This window comes from Schistocerca gregaria, chromosome 2 (assembly GCF_023897955.1).
Source record: "Schistocerca gregaria isolate iqSchGreg1 chromosome 2, iqSchGreg1.2, whole genome shotgun sequence".
In the NCBI taxonomy this organism is placed as follows: Eukaryota; Metazoa; Arthropoda; class Insecta; order Orthoptera; family Acrididae; genus Schistocerca; species Schistocerca gregaria.
In genome coordinates, this window is record NC_064921.1 from 476,002,262 (window position 1) to 476,015,388 (window position 13,127).

General features: G+C 40.4%; 1 protein-coding gene across 5 annotated transcripts in view; it reads left to right on the forward strand.

Moving 5' to 3' along the window:
- The window catches only part of LOC126326781 (tectonin beta-propeller repeat-containing protein 2), a 203,987-nt gene that overhangs the window by 101,313 nt on the left and 89,547 nt on the right, over positions 1-13,127 (forward strand). For all 5 annotated transcript variants that reach the window (XM_049995790.1, XM_049995789.1, XM_049995791.1 and 2 more), the window contains 3 exons: positions 47-302; positions 1,387-2,786; positions 2,871-3,057. In XM_049995790.1, coding sequence (XP_049851747.1) covers positions 47-302; positions 1,387-2,786; positions 2,871-3,057 — 1,843 coding nt within the window. The remainder of the gene's footprint in view (positions 1-46; positions 303-1,386; positions 2,787-2,870; positions 3,058-13,127) is intronic.

Below are 13,127 nucleotides of genomic sequence, written 5' to 3' on the forward strand. Positions count from 1 at the left end.
AAAACTGTCATATTTCAGCTGTTATTCCGAGCCTTTTATTTTTCAGGTGGAACTTAATGTGGAGAGAAAACCTTTACATTCAGAAAGTTCAAAAATTGACGAGAACAAAATTTACAAGGAATATTTTAACAGGGCTCAGAGAGGAAGTCTGAACAATCACAGAGGATCAAATGTTTCGTTAGACAGCTCAAGAGCTGAGATACTTGAGAAAATTGGGGAACAACAGTTTGAAGACATCCTTTTCAAACCAAAACATGGAAAGAACAAATCAAGAAAAGTGGCCAAAAATAAACACCTTTCAGGTCACTTTCTGTTCTTTTAATTTATGTCGATTTCATGTAATGTTCTCTCTCTCTCTCTCTCTCTCTCTCTCTCTCTCTCTCTCTCTCTCTCTCTCTCTCACACACACACACACACACACACACACACACACACACACACCTACTTACCTGCCAGATTTCATTACTATGTACACAGATGTTTGCAAAAATTGAAAAGAGCAAGAATTACCAAGAATGATACATGTGAAAAACTTTTGCACTTTCTCTGCCACAAGCTGGCAGACATGTCCAGATGAAATATGGCATGTGAAAATGCATGAAGGAGAGGTTGCACTCTGGGTGCTGCAACCTCTCTGATGGAATGTGTGTGATTCAGATTACCACCAATATATGAAATCAAGGCTCCATGTTGTATCCAGTAGCACCACAAATCATCGTAGTTGTTACTTGTCTCCTATGCTGATTCAAGGCATGTGACCATATAGTAGTAACCTTGATAGTGTGTAACATATATAGGCAACCGTCAGTTTATAGCAGGTTGAAGAGGGACCTACACAAAAATGCTACATTTTGCTGCTTATGTTGTCAGTGGCAGTGTTCATATATTCATTGCAGTCTAAAGTGTTTTGGTTTCTGTGGATTGGAAGCCAACAAAAGCCCATACAGGAAAACAGATGGAGTGTGGCAACTGTCTACAGAGACACACACATTGGTAGTACTCTTGTCATTGTCATTACTGCATTTAATTATAATACATGTATTGATAACTAAAAATACAACCTTTCCTAGCAGTACACCACCTTCCACTGAACAATTTATTTTTCAAATACAGTTCATTTGTTGTTACAGAAATGTCTTGTTTGCATTTATGAACACCAAATGGCTTTCTTGTTAGTGGAAAAGTTCTTCTGCATAGTTTTTCTCCATTGTTTTCTTAGCTATCTGATTATAGTATAATTTCTAGCTTAATTTGATAATTAATGAAATCATTCTGTTATCTTAAATTTATGATTCATTAAAACTGATAGTTTTCAGTGTTTTTATTTTTTATACAATTACACAAAGTTATAGGGTGCATAATTTATAATCAACACTTTCATTTTAGGACTGGAATCTGGATCTGACTCTATGAGCACAAGTACTAACAGCATCCGTTCAGTTAACTCTGACAGTGAAGAGGCTGGTAGCAGCGAACAAGTTAGTGGCAGTACTGACTGCGCCAGTACACCAACCAGGTGTATTGACCCTAGTTCCTCGGAAGATACTCTTGTGAGACTCAGTGATTGTGTTGTAAGTGAAAAGACAGAAGTTGTGAATGTAAATGGTTTGATCTCTGACAGTAGCAGGAAACTTGGAGAAATCACTTTAAGCCATAGTTCAGAAGAGAAAGACTGCATAATACCTCACATTAAGCCTGACTTGAGAAGTCCCGGTTCAATAGAACGAGATGTTGCAGATAAAGAAAAGCGTCTTGCAAAATTTCTTAACTTAGATACTTTATACAAAGATGCTTCAGCTGATCCAGAAGGTCCTGTAACAAATGGTGAGCTTTCTGAGTGTGTGACAAATGAAAACTCAAGCAAGGATTTAGAAAGTCCTAAGCCACAAGAAGATGCTTGCCATGATGTGATTGCAGATTATAAGTGCCCTACAGATTATACTAGTAATTCCACTAAAGACTGTGAATATTCAAATTCAGTAGAAGTTTCTGATGAGAAACTTTCATCTTACAATAGTGTACTCAGTTATGGACCACCTTCGGGCAGCAGTGCACCACCTAGTGTCCACACTTCACTGGATACTTATTCACCTGGTCAACAAAGTGATACTGTAGTAACTGAAATATCACCAATTGAACGTGGGGACAAGTGGGTTCAGTTCAAAACTCCCTGCCCCATCACCTCACTGTCTGTCTGTTCTCATTATGTTTGTTGTATTGATTCAAGAGATTTTGTATTCTTCAGCAATTTTAGCCGTTTGGGATTGAAGTGGCAGAAGCTTGATAATAAAGCTAGACAGGTTGTCATGTCACAGAATGGAGACTTGGTGTGGAAACTGTACAAAAATACAGCTTATGCTCTCAAACAGCCATCTTGTAAAGGTCCCTTTGGTACTCAGTGGTTAGAAGCTGCTAAAGACGTGCAGTGTATAGCTGTGTGTGAGTCAGCAGCATGGACCGTCTCTCTTGATGGCAGAGTGTACATCCATAAATATGTAACAAGAGAAAGGCCTTTCAGTACACCAGAGCAGGTTCCTTGTGTATACATGGCAACTCGTATATGTTGCTTCAGAGAGAGAGTATGGATTCTTACCACAACAGGAGAAGTTCTCTGGAGATCTCATATTAGTGAGAAAACCCCTGAGGGAAGAAAATGGAATAAAGTTGAAGTACATAATGTTGTAGACATAGCTCTTGGGTGCCATGAGACTGGTTGGCTCATAGACTCAAAAAATACAATACTATTTTCAGATGACTTCACTGAACCAAAACCTTCATGGTGGCAGGTTAGTGGTAGCTGTCTTGATAATGAAATTTTTCAGTGTTACATGATTGTAACTTACACTGATGGTGTGTCTTCTGTTTAATAGGTTTTAGTGAGTGACTATGTTTTCCAAGAGACGACACCACTGGAACAGTTCCGAAACAAATTGACTGATAATTATCTTTGCAATCTTCGGCCTCAGTGTACTGTAATTGTGGCATGTGGTGAAGACACATTATGGATATCGGAAAAAATGGCTACTTATGTGTATATGAACAAGACAGAATTCACAGGTATATTGCTCTTCTTTCTGTTTACATGGTTAAACTGAAACTGCTTTGAAATTTGGCACTGCAAATTACAGATTCTTTGAAAATTGTCGTTGTCTCAACTAGAACAAAAGCACGAATCAGCAATGGAAACACTTTGTCCTTCAATTTGTATGATTTCATTTGTGTGCTAGATAAAATTGTCCCCCTAACATTTATGTAGGCTTAGCTATAGTTCTTCGATGAGTGACATTTTTAAATCATTTACTGAGCGTCGTTTTTTTTTTATTATTTTTTTTTCCCAAACTGGCTATAAAGTTCTTCCACAAGAATAAATCACAAATGGTTGTGTGACGCATGCAATATCTTAGGGTTGAAAGATTGTCTTTCAGAGTGGCATGTGTTTTACCATGGTCATTCATGGTCTAATCATGTGGATTATTGCATCACTCTCTGAGAAACCTGATTTTGTGATAAGTTCCTTCTTTATTTGCTCAGGATCAATGGAGTCATTTAACACTTCATGGTAATACACAGATGTGACTGGCATTCTCCTCTTTAAAAGTAAAAATAATACCTGCTGTTGATCTTTACCTGTGATACTGGAGCTGTGGTGAAGCCAATGGAACAACTTCCGTGAACTATTTGTTGAGTTTCACCTATAGTACTCATTGTACACTGTAACATTCAGTTAGAATTGTGCTTCATCACTGATCATTGATTTGACAGTGTGATCTTTGGCTAAAAATGGCAACCCCATCACTCTTCTTTTTTCATTATATTGTACATCTAAAAAGATGTATTTCTTTTGCCTAGTCTGTATTATACTGAAGTGCCAGAGAAACTGGTATAGACAGAGATACATGAACAGGCAGAATACGACACAACAGTAGGCAGTGCCTATATAAGAAACAGTTGTTAGTTTGGTTACTGCTGTTATAATGGCAAGTTATCAATATTTATGTGAAATTGAACATGGTGTTACAGTCGGCACATGAACGAAGGGACACAGCCTTTCCAAGGTAGCAATGAAGTGGGCACAATGTGACACCCCACACATCCAGAATTGCTACAGAGTGGCTCCAGGATCACACTTGTGAGTTCCAAAACTTCTGCTGGCCAATAAGTCCCCAGACACAAACATTATTGAGCATATCTGGGATGCCTTGCATGTGTTGTTCAGAAGAGATATGTTACATTCAGAAGAGATCTCCACCCCCTACTCCCCCCACCCCCACCCCACCCCACCCCACCCCACCCCACCCCACCCCCACCCCTCCGTACTCTTACGGATTTGTGGACAGCCCATGCAGGATTCACGGTGTCAATTCCCTCCAACATTACTTCAGACATTAGTCAAGTCCATGTCACGTTATGTTGCAGCACTTCTGCATGCTTGCGGGGTCCCTACACAATATTAGGTAGGTGTACCAGTTTCTTTGGTTCTTCAGTGTATAATGCAATATATATTCTTTTTAACTGTTATTCCTTTATAACTGTTTCATTATTTTTACACACTAACAATCTGCTCATCAGTGCACTGGTTACATGTCGCAATTTTGTAGTTTAACGGTAATTTATGAACTGTAATATTAAGAGAAAATGAGAATGGTTAAAATCCAGCAGATGGTCTCTGAATCATACCAAAAGATGAAGTAAGATATATTGGAGTATAATCACTAATAATTTACCAAGAATCAACCCTGACACATCAACTTCGATTCATGTAAATTTGATGAAATTGTCAGAAAAAGATAAGATATTCAGCATAAGTTATCTACCAGTTTGCGAAAAATGAAGATAATATAAGAGTTAAGAAGACATCCCATTGAACAGCAGAAGTGTTGAGTTGTTGACAGGCACACACGAAAGAGAAAACTTGTTACGCGTGCCGCCCCCCCCCCCCCCCCCCCCCCCCCCACACACACACACATGTCCTTACATTGTGCTGACTGTGTGTATTTGTATTTTAGATCAAAAAAGAATTTATTCTGGAAGCTAACAAGTTTTCTTCTTCATTTAACAATGGAAAATCCAGGATGGAATGTAACAATATTATGAGAAGGAAAGTTGCTACTCACCACACAGCAGAGATGCTGGGTCGCAGATAGGCACACCCTTTTTTTTTCTCCCACTCCCTCCCCACCTCTCCCTTCCTGCAGCAGCACTTCACTGTCCACCATCCCCACCATACTATCCCTTCCCCTCCGTGCCCCAGCCTCCTCTTTTCCCCCACTCAGTCACCACTCCCATCATGCACTGTTGCTGCTGCTTCAGTTGTCTGAGACTGCAGTCGTGTGTGTGTGTGTGTGAGTGTGTGTGTGTGTGTGTGTGTGTGTGTGTGTGTGTGGGAGGCGGGCATGGGCGGGCGCAGGTGTGGACGTGCGCATATATGTGTGTCTTGTTGACATAGTCTGTTGCCCACAAGTTATAAGTGTGAAAATCATCTTGTTGTGTCCCTATCAGTGACAGCATCTCCACTATATGGTGAGTAGCAACTTTCCTTCTCATAATATTGTTTCTTCCTCATTTGTGTGTTTCTGTAGTAGGTGACTCAACACTTCTGCTATTTGGTGAGTAATCTCATTTACTCCTTAATTTTCTACGTTCTGCTAGAACTTTCCAACATATTTATGCAACCAAATCTCGGGAAAAAATTATTATGTGCTGTCAAGAATCATTCAGAATATCATAGAATGAATCAATTCTGCTTCATTGTTGTGTTTCCTAGACATACGATCTAATATAACAGTTGCATGTTGCTACAATATATACACTCCTGGAAATTGAAATAAGAACATCGTGAATTCATTGTCCCAGGAAGGGGAAACTTTATTGACACATTCCTGGGGTCAGATACATCACATGATCACACTGACAGAACCACAGGCACATAGACGCAGGCAACAGAGCATGCACAATGTCAGCACTAGTACAGTGTATATCCACCTTTCACAGCAATGCAGGCTGCTATTCTCCCATGGAGACGATCGTAGAGATGCTGGATGTAGTCCTGTGGAACGGCTTGCCATGCCATTTCCACCTGGCCCCTCAGTTGGACCAGCGTTCGTGCTGGACGTGCAGACCGCGTGACGACGCTTCATCCAGTCCCAAACATGCTCAATGGGGGACAGATCCGAAGATCTTGCTGGTCAGGGTAGTTGACTTACACCTTCTAGAGCACGTTGGGTGGCACGGGATACATGCGGACGTGAATTGTCCTGTTGGAACAGCAAGTTCCCTTGCCGGTCTAGGAATGGTAGAACGATGGGTTCGATGACGGTTTGGATGTACCGTGTACTATTCAGTGTCCCCTCGACGATCACCAGAGGTGTACGGCCAGTGTAGGAGATCGCTCCCCACACCATGATGCCGGGTGTTGGCCCTGTGTGCCTCGGTCGTATGCAGTCCTGATTGTGGCGCTCACCTGCACGGTGCCAAACACGCATACAACCATCATTGGCACCAAGGCAGAAGCTACTCTCATCGCTGAAGACGACACTTCTCCATTCGTCCCTCCATTCACGCCTGTCGCGACACCAGTGGAGGCGGGCTGCACGATGTTGGGGCGTGAGCGGAAGACGGCCTAACGGTGTGCGGGACCGTAGCCCAGCTTCATGGAGACGGTTGCGAATGGTCCTCGACGATACCCCAGGAGCGACAGTGTCCCTAATTTGCTGGGAAGTGGCGGTGCGGTCCCCTACGGCACTGCGTAGGATCCTACGGTCTTGGCGTGCATCCGTGCGTCGCTGCGGTCTGGTCCCAGGTCGATGGGCACGTGCACCTTCCGCCGACCACTGGCGACAACATCGATGTACTGTGGAGACCTCACGCCCCACGTGTTGAGCAATTCGGCGGTACGTCCACCCGGCCTTCCGCATGCCCACTATACGCCCTCGCTCAAAGTCCGTCAACTGCACATACGGTTCACGTCCACGCTGTCGCGGCATGCTACCAGTGTTAAAGACTGCGATGGAGCTCCGTATGCCACGGCAAACTGGCTGACACTGACGGCGGCGGTGCACAAATGCTGCGCAGCTAGCGCCATTCGACGGCCAACACCCGCGGTTCCTGGTGTGTCCGCTGTGCCGTGCGTGTGATCGTTGCTTGTACAGCCCTCTCGCAGTGTCTGGAGCAAGTATGGTGGGTCTGACACACCGGTGTCAATGTGTTCTTTTTTCCATTTCCAGGAGTGTAGGTAAAAGAAGGCATGAAGACTCTCCACAATTTGTGGTTATTTGCTTTAAACAATCTTTTTACTGCTTACTTTTGCTGAATAAGTCATTTAATTAATCTCAACTGCCCCAAAAGAGAATTTCAGAAGAGAACAGGGAGTACAAGTATATAAACTATTTCTTTTTAGCTGAACCACAAGGATTTTTACACATATTCATGATATACTCATTAATTTAAATTTCTATATGCAATTTATATGTTTTACATTTCAGAATATAGTTCACTGTGATATGAACATTTATGTTGTTTACTTTGAACCAGTGGTAGGCATTTTCAATTATCATTTATGCTGTCTGGAATTTGGTCCTTGGTTGATATCTTGTGTCACCAACAGACATTGCAGAACATGGACACTGTTTTAAAGTTATTGGCCATTCATTTATGTAGATTAAGAACAAAAGTTGGACGTAGGTCACCATACTTTGTCCTACTGCTTTCTGAGTTTATTGTTAATCCTGTGGTGCAGTTTTTCATTGTGCCCCTCTGCTTTCTATTATGAAGATAATACTACACCCATGTAAGAAGAGCTGCTACAAATGTCATATTTTAGTTTAAGAAGTAAAATTTTATTGTTAACACAGTCAAAAAGACATTGTGAAGGTAACAAAATACACCAACAGAGTAATTTTATTTGTTCGGCTTTAGCACAAAATCTTTTGTTAGACTTTGGCTGTATCTGTGGATAATCATGAAAGCGAAACTGAAGCAGCTGATTAGCTTTTCTAAGGAATATGTTCAATATTTCTATTATGTCACATTTACAAAATATGTTGGAAGTATTGATAGGAATGAATTATCTCATAGATGTGATTGTTTCTCTCCTGTTATAGATGTATCAATGAAAAATCTGTTTTAGAAAATGTCATTAATTGGGTAGACAAAAAAATCTACTCACCAAGCAGTGACAGGAGAACACACATATAAAAAGGTATTTTAGTTTGATAGCTTTTGGAACCAGTGGCTCCTTCTGGCAGAAGGGTTGTGAAGGTAAGTCTCCCCTGACTCGGGATTCTGAGCATCTTTTTTGAACTCATTCCCTTTTCCTAAACCTCACCAGTGCTTTTCCTTTACCCCTCTTACTTCCACTTTCTTCCTTCTGCCAGAAGAAGGAGCCGCTGGCTCCAAAAGCTGGTAAACTGTAATAACTTTTTACATGTGTGTTCTCCAGCCACCACTTGGTGAGTTGATTTTTTATCTATATTCTTATGGATGTTTGTTTTCTGGAACATTTATTCAGTTTTTGTTCCATAGATCCAAAAAATTAGATGATTCTCATGGGTGTGGAACAAGTCAAAAAGTATAACATAAAACATTTGAATATAATACTTACTACCCTGATCATTTGTTAGGAGATTGTTGAAATAGGTGCATACAAAGCGGTAAACTGGAACAGCTAATATTTACAAAATTAACGCTTTTAGTGCCAGATGTTTTCTCAAAAGATCATGCGATTTTACAGTAAAAAGCAAAGCTCTGTCATACTTGCAATAAAATCAAAACTGTTGCATAAAGTAATGTATTTTTTTTTTATTTTTAGGGAATGCTGGCAACAGTAATATGTGCAATACACATTGTCAAAGAACATATTTTCAGAGAAAAAAATTATTTTCGTAATGGGGTTTATCGGAAAAAATTAAAACTGATTTCACTTCACTCTTGAGACCCATCAAATGATGATATACTCAAAAATTTCAGGTATATGTGGAATCTCTCTAGTTTTCTTAACAAAAAGATCATAAAGGAATATAAAGTGTATTACACTAAGGAAAAAATCAAAAAGAACATAACAAAAAAATTGTTTTGTTCTGAACATGTTCTCAGTTCTTCAGTCACAAATCACTGACAAATGTGAGATTGCAGTTATGACAACTACTTGCACACAAACTGACCAACCCATGAAGGATGCAGTCCTTTCTTGCAACAAATGCATGCTGTTCGTGAACGCCGCTTCTTACCCTTCATAGAACAAACACTGCAGTAGCATTCCTTTCTCCCTGTAAGAGTCTTTACACCATATACTGTTGGAGCAGGTACATTTATATCAATTGCATTTGTGGTTGTAGCCCTTGCCGAAAACCGCTGTTGAGAAAGTTTGCAAATGACCATGCTGTTAAACTTCAGTCGTGTCAGTGGTTTGTCGTTGGGGTTTAGGCTTTCCTTAAAGTAAACATATGCATTCAGCAACATCCTGGCAATTATGCTGAACACTACCTTCTTCCACATCTTGATAGTCCTCCTCTCATCTAAATAGCAGTATGTCATCATATCAGATGAGTCAATGCCACCCATGTACTTACTATATTCAAAATTTACATCTGGTTCCTTGATCGACTGCCTATTGCGAATTGTTTTTCTGATGATGTAGCAGAGGATGATGTAATAACAAGGAGGACTGGGTTTCTCTGTGATTTCTTCTGTCTGAAGCCACAGAGAAGTATAAAAGATTTCCTGAAAAACTTTAGCTGGCCTACGGTATAATTTGACAGAAGACCACATGGCAGGAATTTTCTGTTTCTTCTAATTGTTCCCGTTAGATAAGTGCCAACTGAATACAGCCTTTCTGCCAGAGGAATAGATTTAAAAAAAGTTATCACAAAACACATGGTAACCTTTTTGCACATAGCTCCCAAGAGCGAGGAGTAATTTCATGACGACTACATATCCCACGCCATTCTTCTTTATTTCGTTTTTGTCAGCATCACTTTTTGCACCATGGTATATATAAAAACCTAGGCAGTAATTTGCTACTGAATCACATAGCATCCTAAATTTGACTCCCCACCTGTGATGATGTTTATTGGAGAGGTACTGGATTAGCTGCGAGTGTGCCTTTGTCTGAACAAGACTTCTATCAACACTCAGTTGCTGGTGTGGAGTGGAGTGGCGACAGAAAACACTGTTGGCAATATCCACCAACACTTGAAATTTGGCTGTTGTATCATGTAATGGGTGACCAGGAGGGTGAAGTTTCGAGTTGTCTACAAAATGTAAGAACTGCAGCAACAACTGAAACCTGTTGCATGAAAACATTTGCGAAAACCGCGGTGTCAGCAGGTTTGTATCAGTTGCCCAATAACTAAAAATCATAGGCTTTTTTTTATCAGTCCCATATTCAAAATCACTGCTACAAAAGCCCTCATTTCTGCAACAGTTGTTGGTTGCCACTGTTTGATTCATGAATTTGGTGTAAATGCTTTGACTGAATCACCCGGTGAGCGTATCTGTTAGTCTCAGTCACCATAATCGTAAGAAGCTGTTGCGAAAAGAACAAAAAAAATTGGTGTGGTGTTTGCTAGTATATGTTTAGGGCCTTGTAATTCTTCATAAACAAAGTGTGGAGGGGGCGGATTGTCTGATGCCTCATCCATTATTTCAACAAAAGTATTTGCACTCAATTCAGTTGTGATTGGTCAGCATCATCATTGTCATTTGTTGATGCACAGTCATCACTTGAAGAAGAAAATGATGAGTCCTCTTCTCCACCGAACATCTCATAATCTGATTCACTTTCTGCAAATCCTGCAAATTCATCTTCACTTTCATTACTTTCCATATCACTCATATTGAATGGCAACTTCTTACTTGACGACACCATGCTGCCGCAAAATATTCGGTAAATAAACAACAACAGAGAAATTTATTTTAATAGACAACTCGCACTGACAATCGAAAAGAAGATCAATATGCAGTGCGTTCAACCATCCTTCTGCATCTTGGCTAGGAAATACTAATATCTTTGCCTTCAAGCACAGAAAAAATGAACGAGATAGGCATCATGATCAGATCGTATTTGGCACTAAAAGGGTTAACACGGTGTGGGAATGAAACATTGTTATGCACTATTAATAAATTTATCATACACAAAATAACTAATCTTGACTGTTGTGACCAAGTGCTGTCAGAACTGAAATCTAATAGACATTTTTACTTAGGCTGGCTTAACAGTTCCTGTTAAGATCTTCGTCTGAGGAGTAGGAGGAGTTGCGTATCAAAAAGTCTTTCAAACTCTGTTTAAACTGTGCTTAAACTTTTAACAGTTTATAGTGGCCTAATCATTCTTGTTATCTCTTTAGGAGTTGTATTTTTGAAATGAGTCTCTGGCGTGTATGTACTTGGCTGTAATGTTTGCTACCATCATCATCATCATCATCATCATTTAAGACTGATTATGCCTTTCAGTGTTCAGTCTGGAGCTTAGCCCCCTTATAAAATTCCTCCATGATCCCCTATTCAGTGCTAACATTGGTGCCTCTTCTGATGTTAAACCTATTACCTATTACTTCAAAATCATTCTTAACTGAATCCAGGTACCTTCTCCTTGGTCTGCCCCAACTCCTCCTACCCTCTACTGCTGAACCCACGAGTATCTTGGGTAACCTTGCTTCTCCCATGCGTGTAACATGACCCCACCATCTAAGCCTGTTTGCCCTGACTGCTACATCTATAGAGTTCATTTCCAGTTTTTCTTTGATTTCCTCATTGTGGACTCCATCCTACCATTGTTCCCATCTACTAGTACCTGCAATCATCCTAGCTACTTTCATATCCGTAACCTCAACCTTGTAGATAAGGTAACCTGAATCAACCCAGCTTTCGCTCCCATACAACAAAGTTGGTTGAAAGATTGAACGGTGCACGGATAACTTAGTCTTGGTACTGACTTCCTTCTTGCAGAAGGGAGTAGATCGTAGCTGAGCGCTCACTGCATTAGCTTTGCCACACCTTGCTTCCAGTTCTTTCACTATGTTGCCATCCTGTGAGAATAACATCCTAAGTACTTGAAACCGTCCACCTGTTCTAACTTTGTTCCTTCTATTTGGCACTCAATCCGTTTATATTTCTTTCCCACTGACATTACTTTCGTTTTGGAGATGCTAATCTTCATACCATAGTCCTTACATTTCTGATCTAGCTCTGAAATATTACTCTGCAAACTTGCAATCAAATCTGCCATCACAACTAAGTCATCCGCATATGCAAGACTGCTTATTTTGTGTTCACATATCTTAATCTCACCCAGCCAGTCTATTGTTTTCAACATATGATCCATAAATAATATGAACAACAGTGGAGACAGGTTGCAGCCTTGTCTTACCCTTGAAACTACTCTGAACCATGAACTCAATTTACCGTCAACTCTAACTGCTGCCTGACTATCCATGTAAAGACCTTTAATTACTCGCAAAAGTTTGCCTCCTATTCCATAATCTAGTAGAACAGACAATAACTTCCTCCTAGGAACCCGGTCATATGCCTTTTCTAGATCTATAAAGCATAGATACAATTCCCTGTTCCACTCATAACACTTCTCCATCATTTGCCGTAAGCTAAAGTTCTGGTTCTGACAACCTCTAAGAGGCCTAAACCCACACTGATTTTCATACAATTTGTCCTCAACTAATACTGGCACTTTCCTTTCAACAATACCTGAGAAGATTTTACCCACAACGCTGATTAAAGAAATACCTCTATAGTTGTTACAATCTTTTCTGTTTCCATGTTTAAAGATTGGTGTGATTACCGCTTTTGTCCAGTCTGATGGAACCTGTCTCGACTCCCAGGCCATTTCAATTATCCTGTGTAGCCATTTAAGACCTGACATTCCACTGTATTTGATGAGTTCCAACTTAATTTCATTGCACTGCAATCTATTGACCATTTTCTCCACTTCCTCAAATGTGATGCTATTTCCATCATCATTCCTATCCCATTCTACCTCGAAATCTGAAACATTACTGATCGTATTTTCACCTACATTGAGCAACTCTTCAAAATATTCCCTCCATCTGCCCAAGGCATCCACAGGATTCACCAGCAGTTTTCCTGACCTGTCCAAAATACTTGTCATTTCCTTCTTA